The 24,192-nt window shown below is 48.1% G+C and overlaps 1 protein-coding gene across 1 annotated transcript in view; it reads left to right on the top strand.

Moving 5' to 3' along the window:
• Positions 1 to 24,192, top strand: part of LOC128278698 (uncharacterized) — a 28,683-nt gene that overhangs the window by 2,270 nt on the left and 2,221 nt on the right. Inside the window, exons 2-17 of the mRNA XM_053017429.1 lie at positions 589 to 2,218; positions 2,357 to 2,591; positions 5,326 to 5,380; positions 5,452 to 6,384; positions 14,841 to 15,020; positions 15,101 to 15,259; positions 15,351 to 15,560; positions 15,637 to 15,790; positions 15,884 to 16,054; positions 16,132 to 16,309; positions 16,474 to 16,639; positions 20,816 to 21,202; positions 21,591 to 22,605; positions 22,695 to 23,044; positions 23,188 to 23,303; positions 23,946 to 24,033. Coding sequence (XP_052873389.1) covers positions 589 to 2,218; positions 2,357 to 2,591; positions 5,326 to 5,380; positions 5,452 to 6,384; positions 14,841 to 15,020; positions 15,101 to 15,259; positions 15,351 to 15,560; positions 15,637 to 15,790; positions 15,884 to 16,054; positions 16,132 to 16,309; positions 16,474 to 16,639; positions 20,816 to 21,202; positions 21,591 to 22,605; positions 22,695 to 23,044; positions 23,188 to 23,303; positions 23,946 to 24,033 — 6,027 coding nt within the window. The remainder of the gene's footprint in view (positions 1 to 588; positions 2,219 to 2,356; positions 2,592 to 5,325; positions 5,381 to 5,451; positions 6,385 to 14,840; positions 15,021 to 15,100; positions 15,260 to 15,350; positions 15,561 to 15,636; positions 15,791 to 15,883; positions 16,055 to 16,131; positions 16,310 to 16,473; positions 16,640 to 20,815; positions 21,203 to 21,590; positions 22,606 to 22,694; positions 23,045 to 23,187; positions 23,304 to 23,945; positions 24,034 to 24,192) is intronic.

Here is a 24,192-nt window from a genome sequence, read left to right as displayed (position 1 = left end):
GGAGTCTACAGGCATTTCGCGCGGGCGCCACGATCGTTCGTATTCGTTAAATTTTGTTTTTTAAGTTTTTTGTTTATGCAACATACTCTTCTGTCCATATAGTTCAGAACGAGTATTAAACGGAGGAGCAGCCCTATTCTTCACTGTATAAATTTAAATAACAAAACGTATTACTGGATTCCAGTTTTTTTCACGACATTATTCTAACGATACGATCGTTAAGCGGGGCGGCATCGTACACGATCCGCGGCGGTCTCCTTTCGCAACTAGCAACAGATGATTCGTTCAACTGTCAACCAACCGCTCTGAAAACTCCATTTGAAGCAGAAAAAAAGGATTATAGATCTAACACGTGTTGACTGGCAAAAAATAAGTCTTTCGCTCGCCATGCAGCGAATGCGTAAGAGTTTCGGTAGGTAGCTTCATCTACGCTTGGCTAAATCTTCACACTGTTCTTCCAGACTATTCGGGGACACTATGGTAACAATGAGTTATTTGAAACGGGAACAACTAATGTCATACATAAGGACTTCTTCAAATGTTGGCTCCATTCTAACCTTCGCTACTCTTCGAATGCCTCATTTACAGATCATGTTAAAGTGGACGGTAACAAAACGTTCGGATGCGAGCGATCGAGGTAGCCTACCGCCGAAGCAACGTCGGCATTCGTTGCGGTCCGTTGAAACTCTGGGCGCCGACAGACATTCTGGGGCGACCACTACGGCCGCCCGGGCGGCAACCCACTACAAGGCGAGGGCTCGCCGATCTCTTGGACACGCCGTCCTCGCAAACTATGATAAGGAAAACCAGTGCATTACCTCGACACCGCATCCTCTGACGGGCCGTCTGACAGCTTCGCCCTACGCCATGGTCCTGCGGGATGTTAGCAATATTACGCCGAACGGCACGACACCGTCCCGAGCGGCGAATGTCACACCGTCTAGCCGCAAGCGCTCCCTCCCGGACGCATCGATGCTCTCGTCCGAGTCAAAGCCGGCAGCCGGCGGTAAGAAGGTGGCCGATGTGCACGAATCTTACGCCTCGACCCTGCCGACCTTCGACATCGAGTACTCGCCGTGTGGCGTGAAGAACGTTCCTTTCCTAGCGCTCCGTGGTCTGGGAGTGTCCGAGTTCCCGGACCGAAAGCCCGGTCGATACTTTGAGGCTGAGGGCACTGACCACGCACACGGACCAGCTGTCAAGCGGGCGAAAGCAGGCGACGGCGCGACGTTCGGGCTGCCGGAACCTCGGAGCCTAGAAGAGCCGTGCGTAACACCCCTGTCGTCACGGTTGTCCGAGTTGCGGTTCAACAAGATGAGCCAAACGAAGAAGCGGATCAACATTAGCCTTTCGTCCGCGTCGGTCGCACTGGAGGAGCACGACTCGTCGCCCAACTCGTCCGAGATGGGGGACATCACGCTCGATAAGATGATCGATGCGATTCTGGAGAGCGCCAAAAAGGACACGCGCTGGATTCGGCATGGACCGAAGCGCTCGTCCAGCGTCAAATCGAAGCAATCGCACGCGGCCTCTCCGACGTACACGCCGGCCTACGACCCGGCCGCAGATCTGTACCCACCGGAGCAGCACGGCCGACCGAAACGCCACGGTGCCAAGGAGACAACGATCATCCTGGAAGAAAGTGGAGGTCACGTTAATGAGCGCGAGGTGAAGACTCCGGAGGTGAAGAGGGGAGACCGACCGGTTGCCCGGCATTCGCTCGGTGGCAAGGTAGTGATAGCAGCTAGTCCTCTGGAGGCCGCATGTCATCTGCGGCGCCAGAAAGCGGTACGACGAAAAGCTAAGAACGAAGTGGCCTGCGAGCCGGCGCCACTCGCCAGTTTGACCACTCCACCGGTGCTGGTGTGCAGCCGATCGACAATGGATCAGATGGTGCTACTGCAAACACCAGTAGGCCAACAGTCTCCATTGCCACCAACAACACAGCAGCAGCTACAGGAGGAAGTATTGACCAATGCAGCGGCCACGAGCCTACGGTCGGTGTTCCTCCAGGATACCTCTACACCGACGATGCTGGGCCCGGGTCGCAAATTCTTGGCCTTCTCCCCAGCATCCAGCGAGGACTCGCTTGAAACGCGTCGCTCCAGCACGTCGCGCTGCTCCGGACGGGTCGATCCGGCCGCTGTCACTGCAAACGTGCGCGGTGTGCTCGAGCTCCGGGTAGCCTTCGAGTCGAGCAGACGTTTGCAAGTTCACGGTGAGTGGTGTATGGTATGCCATCGTTAGTGCCGGTTTTTTTTTGTGGGCTTGTGGAAAACTGTGTGGCCAGAGCACCTGTCATCGTAACGCTTATTTTGTTGTGATTTTGTCTCTTTCTCGGATGTGTCTGGTCCAGTGGTCCGTTGTAAGGATCTGCAGCGCGCCACTGTTGGCTCCATCAATGCGTACGTGAAAGTGGCACTAGTAGGCGCGACCCATCATCCGCCACACTCGGACCAGGGATTCCAGCGGACCGCCGTGCACCGGAACTCCAGCAATCCCCAGTTCGATCACCGGTTCTTCTTCGATGCAGTGCCGAACGACGAGTGCCGGGTGCAGCTGGCCGTGTGGCACCGCGATCGGGACAGCAAGTAAGTGATTTGTGGTCCTGATACTTCACCTAACGACTGAACTACTGTGTGGAATTCACAACCGGCAGCGGAATGAAGCAACACTTTCGCTGCCTCCAGGCACCAGCGCGAGGCCACTGTGTTTAGAGAGTAGAGACCAGCAGACACACTGGGACGGCTCGTTGTCTCTCTGTTGTCCTTTCTCTCTCTCACTCTCCGGGGGTTCCCTCAACCGGTTCGAAGGAGTAGGACTGGACCGCGCATGTGTCCCGCCGTGAGCGGTGAGCACGCACGGGGCGACGGTCCAACGAATGTGGTGCAATTTTCGGGCCGACACTCGTGCTCCTGATTGCTGCGTGGCAGGGTATCGAGGCTACAGTGTTGTGCTTTAGGAGTTTTTTTGAAATTCTGGAGTTTTTTTTCGGAAAGTGTTCCCACTGCGCGTTCCTTCTCAACACCAACGTCGTCCGTGCTGTGAAACTGTGAAACCAATAGGAAAGTAAAGTCACACAATGAATTGATGAACAGCACGCACTCGCGTACTCACCCGGATTAGGGCTTTTTCAGTAGCTCCCACTGTCAAAGTGGAGTCAAGCCATCACGATGCCTACTGCTAGTGGGCTGACCTTTTTTTCCTCCCGCACGTCCTTTGTATGTCTGCATTCGTCCGTGTACATCGTCTCCATCGTCTGGTGGTGAGCCTTCCCAAGGATGTCTTTCTGTGAGCATGGCCACCACTCATACATCGGGGTTGGAGTAGCTGGCCAGTAGCTGATGATAGGTACAGTGTGTGTCCTAGTGTAACAGGTTTACTGTGGAGAACTACAACATTTAAAGAGTGTTGAGCCGTTGACCAATCTGTTACCCTACCGCTTCTCCGGGTGCCGAGCATACTCCGAGTGCTGTACTACTGGCACGGTACTCCATCGTAAGATTCTTTCTAGGATAACGACCAAGGATAATCAACCGATTCGACACCGTAACACACATTTGTGTGTGATGCAGCCCAATACGCGGGCAGAGCGCCGAAACGGCACACAACACATGCGCGTGCTTGCGTTCGTGACGGTATGGCGTAAATGTGATGGACCCTTTTTTCTCCGTTTCCGTTGGGCTGGATGGTGAAGTGAGCTTCGGGTTTATATAACCTCTTTACGAAGCGCAAATGATAAAGACGGTGATTAAAAATTAGATAAGTGCCAGTGCTGGGTTAAGTAGCGTGCCTCACTCCTGCTGCCAGTTCCAACAGAGCGGCATCCTTAAGGAGAAAAACAATGCAGGCTTTTAACATAAGTAGCGAAGGTGTCAACCAACAGCCAGAACGACGTGAAAGGGTGCTACCAACAACTATAACTGTAATGCATCACAACGTGAAATCTTCGGTCTACGAGTATTAAGGTCATTTTTTGCATTCAGTTCGGGCCCATTTGCTTGATAAAGAGCACAGTACAGGCGTGCGTGACGTACTGTAAGCACACGATTCTGTCCGGTTCAGTGAGATAATTCCAAGTTGAAACCATGCACAGTCGTAACATCCTGTTACTCCGTAGCTAAAGTGTTACCTTCTGGTCGTGGAACTCACTATAGGCCGCTCTATTGATGGTTAACATCGGGGCACAGGGCCACACGCACCCCGTCTAACTGTTTTCTATGCGTTGTGTTTGTTGAACGGAGTAGTGTACGGTTCGAGATATCTGGTCACCAGATCTGAGCCCTCGGAGCTTACAGTAACATCCCCGTTGCGAAAAAATCCGATGCCGACAGAACTGGCTTGACAAAAAAGAAAATACAACAGGTGTCAACAGAGCAAAAGAGTTATTGTGTGTGCCATCGAGGTCGTGCTATTTCTCATTGGAATGGCACATTCGGGATTCGATCGAAAGCTCTCCATCCTAAGCTCGGCAGCGACCGCCTAAGCGGAGGTAACTTCTTTTGTAAAGACGACAGCAAACATAGGTTCGGCGGGTAGTGAAATGCAAGCATTATACTAACGAATAATTGGGACCCGGGGACTGGTCGGGCTGTTAGGGCTACGGAATCATAAAACTAATGATTGTGATGAGTTGGTTGCGTACTACCTCATGCTGTGAGTCGACGATGCCCTACTCCCTTATATCTTGATATACGTAAGGTGTTCCTCCATTTCTTCTCATCAAGTCTCATCAAGAATGATAAATGATAAATGGAAAAATTTCATTTGAAATCAATACCAGTGGTTGGCTGAGTGTTCTGCGTAATCAACCTAGAGCCTTGTTCCCGAAAGCACGATATCTTTTCCTCGTAGTTCCTCGTAGTGTATACTTTATGTTGTTGACTCGAAGAGGATCCTAAATATATACTCCTCTTTCATTGACTTCATTGACCTAAAGCAGATGGAACTTGGATCAGTAGATTTGAGTTGGCACCGAGACATAGTGATAACAGGAGTAACTTACAACAGACTTGGTTCGGGGGTATGCTATAGACTAGAGTCAAACATAACAGACAACTCACAAGGGAGGTGCTGTGCAGCCTTGATTGATAAAATTCGACAGCTGGGGACACAGTCTGGAGCGAGCTGATTAAATGTTGTACCGTTCCAAGACAACCGTGGACACGTGATCTTCAGTATCAAATCAAGATTCGGAATGCTTGATAAGTTGGACAACCCAACATTCTTGCTGAAAGACGCTGAATTTTTTGCTAACAGTTTCACCACATTTCGACTCTTGAACGATGTTTTGTTGACCGAAGATTTTTTCCTTTCTTGTTGCAGGCGAAGTGAATTCCTAGGATGCATCTCGTTCCCGGTAAAGAATGCAACTAAACAGGTAACGTACCGCAAGTCGTAATTGGCTTCCTCGTTTCGTCGATTACTGATTTTGTGGGTCTGTTGTTTTAGGATATTGAAGGATCGTACCGACTGCAGCCGCAAGCGTGTCTGACCAATCCTACCGCACCGATAGCAGATACCATGTGCGATAACTCCCGATCGAGTGCTGACGATATCGTGAGCATGGAAAACACCAGCACCAGTACTACGATGGCGACGACGATGAGCGCAGTGACAGGTCCTTCGGCTACCGAAACGGGGGCGGGGGCCGCACCCGAGCAGATCAGTCTGAGCAAGAAAGCGCTCCATCAGCGCGATGCCGATGAGAACCTCTTTCTCCGATTCCTCGAACTGGACCCGTCGCCCGATGCGACGGCAACCAGCGGCAGCGTAAGCGGCCTGCCCGTTCCGGCGACACCACGGCGTAGTTCCGTTTGCTCCGGCAAGCCCGCGAACTCGGCAGGGCGTACGCCGTTCACGATCACGAAGCGCTTAGCGCGGTCCGGTGACCGTGGGTTCGGGTTTTCCATCGTCTGGACACATCCGCCGCGGGTGGAGAAGATTGAGCAGGGCCTGTCGGCGGACAAGGCGGGCATTCTGCCCGGCGACTATGTGGTGTTTGTGGAGAAGCACAACGTCGTCACGATGCCCGAGCAGGACGTACTGAATCTGATCCGAACGCAAGGGAATACGCTGCTGCTGGAGATATTTCGTCGTCCACAACAGATACCGGGCCAGACCCCGGCAAGAATCGGTAATGGGCTGCGCCAGTCCACGGCGCCGGACATGCTGGGGAACACCACCTCGGCCCTCGTCACCGGTAGTCGAAACTTGATGAACCTCACCCAGTGCAGCGTGGCGACCAAGAATGTGGACGATCCGGACTCTTCGCTGAAGGCCAATCCGTTCAGTGTGGCCCTTTCGTCGACGGCCTGTTCGAACATTTCAATTGAAACCGCCAAACGGAAACTGCACCTACCGCAAGTGACGTTCAGCAAAGAGGTAGGTAAGGGCGTTCTCGTTTGAGCTTACTCGTTCGCCGTGGGGCCGTGTATCGAGATGTCGAATGTGGAGAGCCAAGCTCTCTCGGGCAGGGCCTTCTGGCCTAGGACGAGGACTTTGCAAAAATATTAGTTAAGAAAGCGTACTAGGATTAGAGAGCTAAGCTCGTCTCGCCGATGTGCTCAAGTTCATCCACTCCACCATGGCCCCCGTGCTGTACATTCTTATAGGACGCTGGAGCTCAAGATGATAGTCAATGTTGCGATCATATAGCCGTTCTTCAAATTGGCTACATGTAGTCTTGGCCGTTTTTAGATAGTTTTTGTTAAAACCTTTCTGAACTGTTCTAGGGGACCAGCGATGACGGCATTTTGTTCTATGTGAAAATAACTTATCTTCGTGAGTAATCCAATTTTAAGTGTTTGCGCCGTGTCACGTGAAAAGTCTTTATGGTGCCCTTTCCATTTTTTCAAACATTTTTAATGGTTTTTTGTTTAATGAGTTATTTGATAACTCCGGGTCGAAGCAGAACGTCTGTATTTGGTTTAACTTGTACGGCATTGAAATATCGAGCTGGTTGGTAAACTGCCATTAATGCCTTTCAAACTACATAGTAATCGTAACTGAATCAATCGCTTACGACTTTGGAAGTACACACCTCGAATCAACCTGTTTGAGCTTGGGCAACATATTTTATTTCTTTTAGAGTAACACTGTCTTTGTATGGAGGAAAATGTTGCCTCTCCAATGGGCTTTCGTTAGCCGAAAGCGGAGCAGCGCTGGTCGGTATTGAGGGCTCGCCAGAAACTAAGAGCCGCAAAGACTTTTTACAAGACCTACTTCAGCAACGGAGTCCTCCCCTCCATTGCTTCTGTTGGAGGGCGCCTCCAGCGAAACGTAGAAAATTATGGAAACATCACACGAGTAGCAGTGAAGACCTGAGAAGACTGATTTTGTTGTGGAAAAATGCAATAATATTATGTCCTGCTTGAGCACTCTGGCAGTGCCTGCATCGGTTTGAAGTACCGATTGAACTAATAGTTTTCGTAGAGATTTTGTTATAAGTTATTGTGCGAGACTGTTTGACGGGGTTTCTCTTCTACTTCGGCTTAGACCATTTGGGTTGACTTGGCTCTAACAAACTTGGGACTGATTGGCAAGCTTTATTTCGAAAACAATCAAAATTTAATTTATTGCGGGTGGGGTTTCGCGGTTATCGCCTTTAGTTGCTTTTAATGAAAAGAAATGGTTTGTTTTTTATTCGTTCCACAAACATGAGATAGGTGTCGGAGTGGAAGAGTTAGTAAATCGGGCATACCCGCTTTCTGTTTGTATGTTTGTAATTATCTTGCGTTTCTTTTATGTTTCTCCAACACACACCGAATATTTATTTTGTACTTATCAATTATGTCGTCTTATCATCTTCAGTTAAGTAATATTATTGTAAATAAAATTAAAAACAAAACATTGTTATATAATTAGACGTTTATTATTTTTGGTGCTTAATTTTCGGTTTCAACGACAGCTATTGGCGCAGTTTTTCCATTGATTAAGCTTATAAATTTTCGTTTTCAGCCAATTTTATCGATTGTGAATAGTGTGAAAAACAGAAAAGACTTATATGGTGTCTATACATCACCGATCACAGGCATGGATTACTTTTATTGCGTAAGTCTGAATAAAGTTTCACTTAGTCGTTGGATGGGTCTAGTTGGCCATAGTATGCAATCCTGGACATAAAGTCTACTTGCCCAGCTTTAACCCACCTCCGATACCTGCCTGAAGTACGCCCCCGAGAGGTCCTTGAACGCGCAGACCTGCCCCTGCTCCAAGACCGTTGCCCAGTCCTGCCCCGAATCCGGCCTGAAGGCTGCCACCCAGTGGTCCCTGAATGGAAAGACCTCCTCCGATACCGCCACCAAAAGCGGGCATGGGCATGGGCGCTGGGCCGGCCGGCAGGTTACCACCCATTGGTTTCGGAATTGCAAGACCTCCTCCGATACCGCCACCAAAAGCGGGCATCGGCGGAAGACCTATCGGCGGAAGACCAATCGGCGGAAGACCAATCGGCGGGCCCATCCCTAAGCCTCGCTGGGAGGGAATGCCGGGTGGACCTTGAAGGCCAAGCCCGAACCCAAGCCCGAATCCGAGACCCGTGTGCTGGCCACTGCATCCACCGTGACCAATGGGCTGCGGTTGCGGTTGCGGCTGGGGTGGCAGCTGGGCGGCCTTGGTAGTTTGAACAATCACTGCCGGTGGCTGCGTCGGGGCTGAAGTGGTGGTGGAAGTGATTGCCTCCTGAAGCACGCTCTGGAGCAACTGTACCATGTCCTGGCTGGATGCTCCAATGTTTATAATCTGTCCACTGATGTTGATGTTGATATAAATGGAGATATTGAGCGAGCCAGTGCTGGAGCCGCTGCCGGAGCTGCTGACGGAGCCGCTGCCGGAGCCAGTGCCGGAGCCAGTGCCGGAACTAGAAACTGTGGTTGGGGCCGCCGTAGTGGTGGTGGTGGTCGTGGTGCTCACTGTTGAAGTGCTAGGAGCTGCGGTTGGGGCTGCCGTACTCGTAGTAGCCACTGTTGAAGTCATCCCGGTGAGGGTTGCCAGAATGGCACTGATTGTAGCCTGATCGGCAGCGTCGACGTTGATGACGGCTGTATGGTAATCGACAAAAATGATGGATTCATTGCGTTTCAGTTTCAGATCACACTCTAGGCTGTCAGATAACATTACATAATTGAATTCGCAAGGGAGACCACACCCGGGTTTTTGAACGGGATGTTTTTTTACTGGCTTTTCAAACGCTGGTCAGCTAAAAAGCACAAAACGCGGCAGTGCGCATAGAAACGGGAGTAGTAACTAGGATCCTGTCAAGTTCTTGCGATGAAACAATGCTGGGCAGTAATAACCGCGTCAGCACAAGGCGCAGGTGGCCGGCTTACTGATGGACAGAAGAAATAGCGAAGCTGTCAGGAGCTAGCGGATTCGGTTGAGGACAACCCATGGTGAGATACGTACAGAGTCGTCATGAGAAGCATCAAATAGCCGAAGCTACACCCCAGAGGGAAATGATCACGAGGATCTGGGAAAGGTGGTGGACGAACTGTTTACCCAATATCTACCTGGGAACTGGCCAGACACGTGTCTATATGTGTGTCTAAATATGACACGTGTTGAACGTGTCATATATGTTAGCCCACAGAATAATCAGGCCGAGCAATGAAGGACGAAGAGATATTAGTTATCGAAGAGCGGCTAAACCTACGGAAAGCACCGGGGTTGAAAAACTCAGAGATGGACGTTGCATCGTCCCAAGTATCATCTTGAAAATAGCCCGGAGGATCCGCGTCTTTCCCCGAAGCAGTTCAGGTTCCGCTGGATGTCCGCTACGCGTTCAATTCAGCTAGCTGGATAGTTATCGGAGGAGGCCCTTCGGAGGAAGGGTATACCACTGGGTCTCCTACATATGATAGGCCAGTTCTACAGTGAGCGTAAGCAGATAACATCGTTTGCCGATGACATCGCATTTTTAGTCCCAGCGACTTCTCCGAGAAACGTAATGAAATGTAGACAGAGCCCTAGTCTTCAGCCCTGACCCTGAAGCCCTGATCCTCAGCAGTCTCAGAAGAGGACTGGAAGACTATGAGGTTGAACGCATTCATCTCCAAGTCAAGAGGGTAATCCGCTACCTCGGAGTAGTGCTCCAAGACCACTCTTCTTGGAACTCGAATGTCCCCTATATCGCGGACAAGGCGACCCTGGCAGTTAGGTCACTCCTCACTCTGATGAGGAACCAAAATGGCCTGACTGACGAGAATGTGACAGTCTCCACGATATGGTTCCAGTATGGGGAACTGCACTTAAGCATTAGCCCAAAGTAAACAGACTAAACAGAGTCCAACGCGTCTGGGTTCAGGAAGTGGCATCACCTTTCCGTTTGGTCTCAACCATCTGCATGTTGGTGACTGAAGACTAACGGCGCGTACATCCGGAAGAAGGTGCGTCAAACCACCATCTTTCCTAACGCTTGTAGAAAGCAATATATTCGTGAGGGGAGGTTACAAAACCTAGTCCAAGGAGAGTTTTTAGAGAGAAGGGCCCATGAAATTGCGGCGTTTGTGCGTGTTCTAACGTGTTATGCACGAACACCGTGCGACAAAAACATTCTAGGCTGAAGTTACTTACACCCATCAATATTGAACGAAACGGTAGATCCAGTCGGAGCTTTAGTAGTGGTGGTCGGCGCTGTTGTAGTCGTCGTTAACGCAACTGTGGTCGTCGCTGCTGCAATCGCTGCATTGATCGAATTAATGGTCGCTTGATCGGCAGCATCCACGTTGATGACGCCTGCACGAAAGATTGTAGAAATTGGACATTAGAATTGTAAAAATTAGACAAAGGAATTTGTAGGTAGGTAGGTATTTTGATTATAGAGACTTTGAGTTACAATAGCCTAACATTCGTCTCTTTCTACAACTACTTTAATTTAATTTTAATACTAATTTAAATCCCGGGGTACCCGGGTAAGTCAAACCCTGGCCTTTCCGAAAGACTTCTTGTGGCAGGGAGGTCGGAAGTATAAGAGCCCCGAATCAGAAGGAGTCGACAACTATGGGTCGTCAAGGCAAGGGCTCACAAAGGAAGTGACTGTATTCTGAAGTTAATGAGCCCTGGCTCTGAGGAGTGTGCGACTATGGATCGTCGGCAAAGGTTCGCAAAGTGAAGGGTAACTCTGAAAGAGTTTTTTACTCTTTTGGGGTAAAGTCTCTAAAAGAGTCTTATGCCCCGCTGGAGAAGGCCGCCTCTTGATGACTCAAACTTGGGTGTCCACGTCCTCCGCAGTTGGCCGCACCATCGCCGCCACAGGAAAATTGTTGGTCCGAAAACGGAGGATGGCATTTCACTAGAAGTAATCTTCTTCTTCTGTATATATAAAAATGGATGTTTGTGGGTGTGTACCGCATTTTCTTCAAAACTACTAAACCAATCCGCGTGAAATTTTGCACAGCGTAGTTTTGTGACCCCGGATTGTGAATAGGAAAGTTTGACCCTCCAACATCTCCGGCGAGAGGGGGCTCCCATGCAAACGTAACGTAACGTAACGTCCCATATGTAACGTTCCATACAAACGTTTTCGAGCAAATCGAACCAAATTCGGCAGATGGGAGTTTTGGGGAAGGTGAAATGTTCTGGTGAATGTTTGAAACCCCTCCCCTCTTTACAAAGGGGGGCTCCCATACAAAATCTGGGTTATGGTAGCAAAGCGCGGATAATTTTCAAGCAATTTGAGTCAAACTTAGGTGGTGCGAGTTTTGTCATGTATCCAACGGGAAGCGAAAATGGAAGCCGATCGGATACGTCACCAAGAAGTCCTCTGAAACGCCTCCCAATCGAAAAAAAGGATGAAATGAGGCGCAGCGACGCGCACCGAGAACAGCTAGTAAAATAATAAAAAAGGGGCGAAAATAACTTACTTCCATCGATGATGAAAGTCACCGTGGCAGTGGCAACAGTGGTCGTCGCCGCTTTAGTTGTCGTCGTAGTCGGTGCAACTGTGGTTGTCGGCGCAACTGTGGTTGTCGGCGCAACAGTGGTCGTCGCCGCTTTAGTTGTCGATGTAGTCGGCGCAACTGTGGTTGTCGGCGCAACTGTGGTTGTCGTCGTAGTCGGTGCAATTGTCGTCGTAGTCGGCGCAACTGTGGTTGTCGTCGTAGTCGGTGCAACTGTGGTTGTCGTCGTAGTCGGTGCAACTGTGGTTGTCGTCGTAGTCGGTGCAATTGTTGTCGTAGTCGGCGCAACAGTTGTTGTGGCAGAGCCCAGAAGTCCCGTTCCCAGCAGGCCGCTAGTTTGGCCAATTCCTGCGAACAACAAAGTAGCAAATATATAAAAATGAAGTTTGGTTTTGGTGGCCTCTAAATCGGATCGATTTCACTTTAAAGCCTTTTCCTTCCTTCTTGACCCTCACACACCTCCCGACAAACTGGCTCCCGTACAAACGTACAAGTAATCCCTCCCATACAAGCGTAATTCGGGTTGTTTTTAAGGTAGAGTTTTTGAGAAGGGGAAATGTTGTGGAGAATGTTTAAAACCCCTCGCCTCTTTCTCATACAAAATCTAGGTTAATTTCACTTTAACTAGGATAGCTTTCAAGCAATTTGAGCCAATTCAGCTGGTGCGAGTTTTGACATGTATTCAACAGGAAGCGGGAAAGGAAGCCGATCGGATACATCACCGGGAAGCTCTATCATTTGGAACAGAAAAATGGGAGGCGGAAAGAGAAACTGAACAAACAAATGCAAAGGGAAGCTGATCGGATACGTTACCAGGAAGTCCTTTGAAACGTCGGATAATCGAGAAATGATGATTAAATGAGGCGTGGCAACGCGCGCCGGGAACAGCTAGTGGTATGAACGTACTATGAACTATGAATGTAATAAATACATACCGGTACCGAGTAAGCCGCCGCTACCTAGTAGCCCGCCACTAGCAGTTGTGGCAGCTGCACTTGATGTGCCGGAGCTTCCGGAAGAAAGAAGGCCCGTTCCCAACAGACCGCTAGATTGGCCCACTCCTGCGAACAACAACAACAACAATAACAAATGTACCGATATTATGGTATTAAATACTATGAATGTATTATGTACATACCAGTACCGAGTAAGCCACCGCTACCAAGAAGGCCACTGTTAACAGTTGTGGCAGCTGCAGTTGTTGTGGCGCCAGCAACTGTTGTGCCAACAGTTGTTGTTGCAGAGCTTCCGGAAAGAAGTCCCGTTCCCAACAGGCCGCTAGTTTGGCCAATTCCTGCGAACAACAAATGTACCGATATTAAAAAAACATAGCCACCTTCGTTTTGCAGACGATATTGTTTGGATGGGAAATGATTCAGACAAAGCCCAAAGAATGCTGTAACAATTAAACGAAGAAGCATGCAAAGTAGGACTTAAAATGAATTTAACAAAAACGAAAATCATGACAATCAACTATTTGGGAAACTCAGGCTAATCTTCAAAAGTAAAATGAATTATAGCCTGAAACGCAAAGTGTTTGACTCGTGTGTCCTTCCGGTGCTCACATACGGAGCTGAAACTCTAACTCTAAGTAAAGCATCTGAAAAAAAGTTAAAAACTACGCAAAGAGAAATGGAAAGAAGTATGCTCGGAATGTTGCTCAGGGATAAAAAGACAAATTAATGGACCCAACAACAGACTAATGTCGTAGATGTCCTTGAATAGCGTCCTTGAAGTGGAACTGGGCAGAGCACATCACAAGAATGTCAGATGAACGTTGGACCAAGACAATAATGGACTGGAAACCTCCTACAACACGACCGACGGGCAGACCGCCAGAACGATGGACAAATGGTATTAAAAGAGTAGCTGGAAATAATTGGCAACAAAGAGCAACAGACCGCATGAGGTGGAAGAAGTTGTGGGAGGCCTACATCCAGCAGTGGATATTATAGGCTGAATAAGAAGAAAAAGAATATTGTTAATATACTATGTACATACCGGTACCGAGTAAGCCACTGCTACCGAGTAGCCCACCGCTAGCAGTTGTGGCAGCTGCACTTGATGTGCCGGAGCTTCCGGAAGAAAGAAGGCCCGTTCCCAACAGACCGCTAGATTGGCCAACTCCTGCGAACAACAACAACAATAATAAATGTACCGATATTGCCTGTACTATGAATTTACTATGTACGCACCGGTGCCGAGTAAGCCACCGCTACCGAGCAGGCCACTCGATGGCTTCCCACGTATTGGGATCACTATCCCCAGTACCACAATCCCGACGATTAAAGTTAGTCGCATGTTTCCTAAGTCCGTGTGTTCGTGGGGCAGTAACGTTTAACGGGGTACAAGGAAACGAAGTAGTTTTTGTACTGAGTGCTTTGCGAGCAGTGTGGCGCGGTTTTTATACTCGCTGCCAAAACCTGCGCATAACGTCATTGCGCACAATCCTTTGATCATGCCTTTCCACAAAAGTGCCATTCAGCCGCTTGATAACAGTGGGACCATTCACACAGTGGCTTCCAGGCACTAAACGTGTCCCTTGTCTAATTCGCCAAGCGGATGTTGAGGGAAATGAAAAATATGAAAAAGATCACAGAAAAAATGATCGATGAAACGCTGTAGACACACTCATCATTACATGCCGCACACGAAATGTAGATTATACGAAAAGCTGTGTCTCAATATCTTATGGCGTATCCAATCCTAGTGGAGAAATTTTACGTGAGCATTGCTCAGTTTCTACACCTTTTCTTGTCTAGCTATGCGATTTTTATGTACATGTTCTGTTTAGATGAGCCACTAGGACCGCAGCTTCTGTATTAAATCAGATTGGGAGATATTGATAGTCAGATATTGGGAGTTGCTCATTAAATGTCTTTGTCAGCATCATCTAGGTGCGTTCAATAAGTTTAAGCATTTTCTATCACACTTCTCCCACAGTCAACTGTCCACCAGTTCCCTGACCATCGCCGAAAGTTCCTGTACCAACTAATCAGTCGCGAGCAGCATTTCATCAATGCTATTAACTTTGGCATTGAGCGGTTTGTCAATCCACTTCGCGAAAGAAAAGACCTGATCTCGTCCAACGATCACAAAACCCTGTTCCAGAACATCGACGAGGTAAGTCTGGGCTGACGATCGTCCGTCACCTTATCTGATGTTTACTTGCTTGCTTCGGCATCTCTCTTGCTCCACCCTAGTTGTCTCGCATATCGGAAGACATCTTGGAGCAAATCGTACAGGACGAAACGGAACTGCAGATCCACTTCGCGTCGCGTGTTTATCTGTCCAAAAGTACGGCACTGTGTGCGGCCTATAGAAAGTACTGTAATGGTCTGAAGAAGGCCGATTGCGTGCTGGTGAGTAACCCCATTAGCGTTTCATGGACCATGAAGCGGGTTGAAGCTAAGGACAGTCCAATGATGCTCGCTCGTTCACGCTTTCTGATAGGTCAACAAATCGAGAAATTCAAACTGTGATTTTATGAAATTCATTACGGAGCCACCGGTACCACGGAAACGTCCAGACCTAACATCCTTCATACATCGACCTCTTCAGCATTTTAGGGAGCTACTCAAACTAGTCCAAATGATCGCTTCCCATTGTCGTGTAGATAGCGAAGAACAAAACAATTTTAACAGTATCATAAGCGAACTGCAGGTGAGCCTATCCCGGTACTGGCATCGCCCAAAGAGGTTATGTCTCTAAGATGATATCCCTTCATTCCAATGTGTAGATATCGTATCGTGAGATCACTGTCGGTGGAGGGCTCATGGAGCCGGTCGGAGAAGGTCGGCCACTGTTGACGTTGCAGGACCTCGAGGCAAGGATGGTGTTCACTAAATGCAAACCCTTCCAGCTGGCATCTCACGGGCGGCAGTGGATTTTCGGTTCGTTTTCAACCGATTAGCATTGGGGCAGTTGGGCAGTGGGGCAGACAGCAGCAACCTAAGTAACGTTTTGTCTTGGTCCACACGCTGCAGGTGGTGATTTGTCGCGCGTCGAGGGTAGGTCAGTGAAGCCCTATTGGACGTTGCTGTTTAGTGATATACTGCTGTTTGCGAAAGTTAGCCGAGACCGGGTTCTGTTCATTACCGAGGAACCGATAAGTCTCTCCACTATAACCGATTCCTGTTTTAACATTCGGAAAAAGAGTAAGTATAGAGGAGTTAGAGCTACACACCAGTATGTGCCTCACTATCGCTTCTATTCGCCTTACCTTTTGTCACAGATACCGAGTTTCGCATAACGATCGACCCGAATGGCCGTCAGATAGAGAGTCCTACGGTCCACTGCGCACCGGACTTAACCCGCACACCGAAGAAAAACTCGAAAAAACGCTACATCATACTCCGGGCACCGTCCACCGAGCTCAAAGCGGTTTGGCAGAACTTATTGACTCGGCAAATGTAAGAAAACGAACCACTAGTGTAATGTAGACTTCCTGTTTTATGTTACAAAACCCAGTACCAATGTTTGGAGCAAACATCTTCAAAGCAGCATGCAGTCTTTCGGATTCAGCCAACAACAATCTGCTGATGTGCCTTTGTTTTTCCGTCCTTTCAATTCGCAGCTTTCTGGTCAATGCAACGCTCGGCTCTACCCCGCTCAGTAGTCCACTGGATTCGCCGGACATTCTGCAATCGCTGGTACCTGCAATCGACATTGGCCCCACCAGCAGCTCGATGGCCTCGGTAAAGGTACCGTCGCTGGATAACCTTCATCTTAAGAACCCCCAGGTGTGTGTCCTAGGCTCTCTTACACCATCTATACCTAGTTATAGCAATGCGGGTAGCTCGAGCTTCCACAATGCGGCCACGACAATATTGAGTGGAATAGGCCTAAGTGCAGGGAGAAAGCATTCGGTGATGAGCGGTCGCAGCAACACGGTAGATACCCGAAGTTACCGTTCGCTGACAACCGTGCACGGTTCCATATCCGAGTTACCGGAATTGATACTGCTACACCAAAGTACAAACAATTCAGAAGTAGCCGCTCCGTCGGCGCGTTCCGGTGCAACGAACAGAACGACCCAGCTGAGGTCTGCAGGAGGGGATGAGCCTAGTCGAGGTCAGGGCCACTATACGTGTAGGGATGGTGGTGGCACGAACGAGTCCATCGAAGAATTATCGAAAAGCAATAGAACATACGGTGTTAATGGTAATACCCAGGGTGGCCAAGTAGTTTCGTCCCGGGATCGTATCGTGAACAGCTTTTCGCGCGGTTCCCGCGAAAACATGCGCTCGATTGTGGAGTTTAGCCTCAGTTCGGTCGGTCGATCGTTCATCGACAATGCGGACGATTCCGATTTGGACCAGGGCCAGGCGGGGACCGTGGAAGAGTGTTTCCCCAGGCCTGAGACGCCGTCGGCGAACATTTCTCCGTCGTCTTCGAACAGGATGGGGTCTGACACGCTGTCGAACGATTTCGAAGAACCGGCCAGTCCACCGAGTGCACTCGTGTCGCCGGAAAATAACAATCTGGAAGACTGCAGCAAGTACCTGCTGGCCAGTGGATACGGCGGCTCGTGGGACTTGCTGGAGCTCGACCTGGAGTTCCACCAGGTGAACTGCGATCCATCGTTTGAGAACGATGTGACCGAATCGGAGTTTCTAGGTGATGACGACCCGTTTGGGATGCTTCCGACGCAACCGACGCCGCCCAATCTGCTGGACTTGTAGTCCGAAGCGGATGAGTTGGTCTTCCGCGAGTACAGTCACTATCACCGTCGGTCGCAGGGCGAATCGGACCGTGCAAAATTGGGGGAACATGTCTGGCCTAGTAGCTTCGGTGTGGCCGATAAGTAAGGTCGGTCGGAAGATGGGTTGACTCAAGCCCGTGCGAATGAAGGACGAATTTGCTATAGGGAATCAGGTGTTCCAGTTCTCCAGTGACCTCACGGATATAATGTAAATAACTACAATCTATCAATCCATCAATTATTCAATCAATTAGTCGATCAATCAACTTGATATTAATTCCATCCAGTAGTTGGTGAGGCGAGAAACAGAACGCAGGATACTGTAGCTAGAGAGAAAATATAAGTTCATCATAGCAATAAGAAGAAAATGGAAACCCATCATGTTTATGCACCTTGTTTTGTGGCTCACATTACTATGAGGAGGTTAGATAGTATTGCTTAAAGCCATCAAAGCACACTGGTAAGACAGTGAAAGATTGTTAGGCGGGAACGGTGTGCAATCTGTGGTGCCCCGCTGGAAAACAAACGTTCTACATGAAGTGATAGCGCATCGATTTACTATCTGTGCTTATGGTGATTTAATTGCGCACGATTTATTTACTCGAAGTTTCTCAAACTTTGATTTTCTGCAACTCTCATTACGTTAAATACCTTTAAAGCATTGAAAAAAGAAAACTTAGAAAACATTAAGAATATCTGCTAGCACTTACTCACCATCGCGCGAAAACCTACTATGAATGTTATTAATTGATGCTATTGTGTGTTTGTGTGTGAATTGCAAGGATAAAATAAGGAACATACTTCCAAAAATATTGACACCGTTGAACCGATCCATCCTACCGTCAGACGAACGAAGATTTTAATGTATTTGCAATAACAAAATTAGTGTTTAAAATATCGCGAAAAGGTACATTCCCATGCACGCTTGCTAATGTAACACACCATCACCAAGATTGAATGCTAACGCCTCGTCTAGGATAGGATAGATTTTATATACCCACATCAAGGGACACGCCATCCATAACGTACCCACAAAGCTGGAGGACTCGAATGAATTGTTTGGTAGTTAATCGATATTATCGGTTTGAGTATTTGTACCATCGAACGTGTTATGAAAGTAAATTACAAATTTCGGATTTGTTTTACAAAAACAACAAATAGTTTCCAATACGATAAATACGATTTCTCAATTGACCGGTATGCGAACCATCGATTGGATAACAGAACAAATTGATGGAGCATTTTGAGTCGATTCAAAACTCCACCTATTTACAAATAGTAAGAAGACATTCTGCGTTTGTTAAGCCACGGAAAGATCCGACGTTGTTATACCTGATACAGTTCTATTTCTAGCCCTTTTAGCACGCTCGTACGAGAATGAGCGAAACGAGTAGCCAAACAGTATTATTTAAAACAATTAGGTACAGCATTTATATAAGTAACGAAAATAGTTAAAATACTCCGGTATAAAACGGAGCCTATTCGCAAAGTTATGTCAAAGACATACGATATTCGCGATATTTTATATCGCTTTTCCTTCTTGTTGAAGTGACTGTTCTGCTTCGTGCGGGGAGTTTTTGATCTTGCGGCATGTCAGAACTTTCGATACGAATTCGCTCAGGGGTTACCGAGTGGTTAAGTAGGGCTGTAACAGCTACTTTGGCTAACTCTTTTACATACGGTAGATTCTTCGAACGAAACTTGTGAACATTTAATAAAAATCCGGTAATCTGTAACAGAAGAATCTCCAAGGAATATTTCGATTGACGGATGTTTAAAATAGGTTATGATCTACTGAAAAGAAAAAAAAGTTTAGACATTGAAAGATATTAAAAATAGCGTGTGAAAAAACTGTTGCCAAAAAGGTGGAGAGGAATATGTAGTAGACGTTTCAAACGTTCTATGTGCGAAAAAGTACATCGGTGTTTGATTTAAAAACTTAACTTAACCAACTGAATGACCTACGGAAATGCTTATATTTTTTGGCTGCATGTCCGAAATTCCCTAAACTACCGATTAGGATTCAATTCCGAGCCTGTAACTGTATCTTGTTAGTTGAGACAATCGAAGCACTCGGAGCGTTTCCAACCCTGTTCAGTATTCCTACTAACTTGTGCGTAACTCGTGAAGAAAGTTCTGACACCTACTAAAACTGTAGCAGACAAACCATCCGCGGCAGATCAAAAACACAAAAAAGACAAACTAGAGATAAGGTGCACCCAAACAGGGATTTTGTTACACAGCGGGGAGACCCGTCAAGGTTAGGTTAATATCAGTTCAGCCATGCGTACAAACGTCAATCATCAGAAAACAAAACAACAGCATAAGATAACCAAGCAGGCGAAAAAAAATAAATGCAATTTTGTTTGAAAAATTAAACGCTTGTTAATTTTATTGCATCAAACCAAACCAACCAAAAAAAAAAAATAACCCAAAGTGATCAGGAAAATTCATGCTGACCTACATAGACTGCTATCCGAGATCACCAACAGAAAAAAGTGCCGCAAGTGCCCAAAAAGTAAAGCCCAAAACCGGACAAGTCCCGGGAATCGGAGCCGTATCGGAAGCCATTCGATCTAAGCAGCCTGGCTCGTTGTAAGGGAGGAGTAAAGGCCCTCTAGGGCGAGGCCAAGCGAAAAGCGCCAACTTTAAGAGACCGAACGAGTTATATACCTAATGGCAGCCAGACCGACAAGCGTTCAATTTTTCTTGCGAAATTTTTTGCTTTCACTACGTTTTGTTTTATTGAACTTCCTGTCTAGAGTTATGTTCCCAGTGTTTAGACGAAGAGGAAGCGAAAGGATGAAGAAAAATGCAACCAAGCTGCCAGTGAGGCTAGGTTGAAGAACTTACTAATTTAGAGCATAAGTTGACAGTAGTTTCGAACCGGTAGGTAGCGTAATCGAACTGTGGGACCGTGAGCCACAATTAGCGTTAGTTCCGTGCACTAGAAGCAACTAGAGCGTCTTCTACGGAAGATTCGACACTTGTTTTTGTTTGTCGCGTACGTCATTTTTCTTATTTTTAAATCTATGTCTCTTTTCTCTTTCTCTCTACCGGTTTTGATTTGCTATGTCGGATCTACTACTCATATGTGCTGCCCGCGCTACTGTTACGTGACCTCCGATTCCTGGCCGGATTGGGGTTTTTGTTATCTTTTTGGCGGCGCTCGATGGCCGGCAAGGGCGGCTCCACGCTCTCCTACGGCACACAGCCCAGATTGATTAGAGTCTCGAGGCAGGTCGAGGAGCTTATTGACGAGAAGTGTAGGAAGCTCAATAAGACGGGCGTTCCGCAAGGCAGTGCGCTTCACCTGGCGCAGTGGATGAAGGGTCAGTTGGACAAGCAGGTCATCGAGTCGGACCCGATCGACTCCGATCCCGAGCAGATCATCGAAGAGTGGTCCGTCGAGCAGGTTACCAACCGCTCGAAGGAGCTCAATCTGGTCGACTCGAACGGCACCGTGCAGATGCTAGCAACCAACAGCAACGGCAACGAAGAGCCGGTGGGCGACGCGCTACCTCCAGCCGACGATAGTTCAACCTTCGAGGAGGGCGATGATAACAAGAGTGTGTCCAAGAGTACGACATCCGATAGTCAGGTAAGTCGAGCACGAGCATTGGCAATGAATGGTTCAGTTGTTTGGCGTACAATTTGTTTGTCATGTTCAGCAATTCGTGTTGAACCGACGCTCCGTTCCAGGAACTAGAACGTGGGAATGTGAGCCTGAGTGGATATAGTGTTTTTGTCTCTTAATTTGCTTCACCTGAAAAGTGTTTTGTATCCGGGTAAGGTCGACGTCAATCTCATGATAACATGGCGCAGGCCTTGAACTTAAACCGGATTTAGAACCAGCTGCCCGAGGCGCAGAATGCGTAGAACTTAAACCCCTTTTGTAGAATATTACGTATCAAAATTGCTATCAATTATTAAAGGTGTTTCTTTTAGTTAATCATTTCTATCAAACCCCAACGATATTATTCTTGCAGATAACGGTACGATCGAGCCCCTTGAGCAATAAGGTAGACACCATATCCGTGTGTCGGCAGTGTCACAAAACCTGCAAAAATAGGCTTAGTTCCCTAAGCAACAACTCACTGACGGTACAACACAGCCAGAGCACAGTGACGAACCGGTGCTGTGTGTCGACCTCCACCACGGACAGCAGTCTGAACAAGAGTCCCAACTATTCGTCCAGCATCTCCTCTTCTAGCACACTAACCACTCACGGCGAATCCGAGGGGCAAGACCAAAGCGCTCCCAAGCAAATGGCTCCATCTCCCGACGCAACTCCGAACTTTGATGTGGCGAAAGAATCCCAAAAACTAAAACGAAGTCTGCAGCTGACGAGTAAAGGCTATAGGGCCATGTGCCGGACGGCCTGCAACTGCAAGTGTACGCCAAAAGACTTCGAAAAAAGTACTCTCAGTCCGGACGAGTTGCTGCACGAGCAAGTGAAGATACTGCAGAGCATCAGCGAGGTCAATGCGAACGGTGTCACGGTGCATGGGAAAATCGAGACGTACAAGATGAATGGGCGTCTGCCGAACAGCACGACAGGTCACGTCGAAGCAGCAGCGGACATCACCGACAACGCCAACGGTGACGATTGGGCACTGATGGAGTTGATAGGGCTAGCCCAGATCAACTCAGCTGCGTCGCTGGCTGGACTGGATCCGTTCGAAGCGCTCCCGACGATTGCCGTCGTGCCGCCTACACCGGATCTAGTAGGCCAACAGTTCGTCCAGCTGTCACCGTGGCCGTGCGAGAAGGGCAGACAGCAGTTAAAGCTGGATATGGGGGCTCCTCGTTCCGTGGACGACGTGAGTGATGAGTATTCTCCCGACAACTCGCCCGAGGACGAAGTTAACGAACCACCGTACCGTGCCCTGAACGCTGGCCTGAAGCGGTACGGTACCATATCGAGCCTGGAGCGTGTACCGTCCGAGGATACCGATGATAACCTGCCGACCTACAACTCTTCGGAGGAGGACTCAGAAAGTGGTACGGACCCCTTGTTTTGAACCTGCGGACCCGAAGTAAAGCAGTTTGAACTTGGTTTTGGCTTTTTTTGTCCGTTACTATTTCGTAAGATATCAAAATAGTTACCAAGGAAGTGTACGACAGCAACGCACAAACGATCTTCAACTGGACCACCAGGGCGGGCAACTTTATCGAAGAATCGCGCGCATTCATCGATCGCTACCTGGGACATGCTACTGCGCGCGGCACCAGCAACGCGGATGATGGGGATGTCAATAAAAGTGGAGCGGAGGGACACTCGAGGGACAAGACAATCGGATCCGGCGGCGGAGGCGATGAGGAGGAAATGATCGAAGCTGAAACGTCGGCAACCTCCGGCGAGGAAGTCTGGGGCACCCCGACGAGCGGTGGCGAGAATGACGATCTGCAACTCTTCGGCAGCATCGAACCAACACACTCGGTAGGTTTGGCACTTTAGTCGTGGCCTTTGAATTAAGAATTGTAGATCGAGCTCTAGGGCTTTGGTGTTACTTTAAGTAGTTGCTGTGCTTCATTACGATGGAGTTTGATGTTTTTGCGACTCTCTCTGGAATTTCTCGACAGTCCCCAACCAAATCATCTTCCTCGTACACGTGCGACGACGACACCGAGCTGATGATGGATGAACTGCTGATGGCACCGCCTATGACCGCCAGCGCAGTTCGGGGATTACTACCAAGGTACACAATCTAGCCTATTCTATGTAGCAAACCACCGTCTAGAAATAGCTAAGTTAAAACTGGGGTGTTACTTCCATTCATTAGTGATAGCCATGGTTGAAAGAGTGTTAAATAACTCGTCTAACTAGTCAGATTCATAGAGGTTCCAATGCGGAGCTAGAAATTAGATTATGAACCGCAACGCGCGTTTCTAGAACTTGTTTAGTGCCCAATTAGTTAATTAATTATAGTGATTAGAGCGTTTTATAGCAAGTATACGCCAGAGGTTTTAATCGTTTCATAACCGGGTCTAATGTTGGTCGTTTACTTTGCAATTTCTAAGAGCAGCTCAGATGCAGTTAGATTGACCTGAACTTGGAAACATGGTGGAGATCTCTAACAATTATATATATGGTATGCATATGCTCTACGAATCGCACATCTCAGATATTTTGTGGGAATATTTCGAGTAGGTCCACATATCCGCCGTCTAATCTATCTAATTACTTGCTAAATTCTTCCTTACAACCGGTTATGTGAGAATGACACACTTTTCTGACTGTTCCTGTGCTTAACGAACTATTCAATTTCATACTTTGCCTGATTGTGGGCCTGTGGATCGGCTTTGTGTCTCGTGTGATTAACTTTGTTAACGATACGCAGGCGAAAGCTAGAACCACTGTTCGAGGAGGAAACGGAGAGTTATGAGTCGGATGACGACAGCAAACCGCTGAGTGGTAGAGATAATCAGGTAGGACATGGACGGTGAACTAGGTACTATGCTGTTAACTTACATTGTTATCGATAATTAGAAATTAGTCATTAGTTCTTGTAGTTTGTTTGATAGACTTTGCGTTTATTCTGATTGCCTTCTTACCTTCTTGCTTCTGGTTGTTTCATAGTACTTGCT

This window comes from Anopheles cruzii, chromosome 2 (genome assembly GCF_943734635.1).
Source record: "Anopheles cruzii chromosome 2, idAnoCruzAS_RS32_06, whole genome shotgun sequence".
NCBI lineage: Eukaryota > Metazoa > Arthropoda > Insecta > Diptera > Culicidae > Anopheles > Anopheles cruzii.
This window is presented reverse-complemented; position numbering and strand designations above follow the sequence as displayed.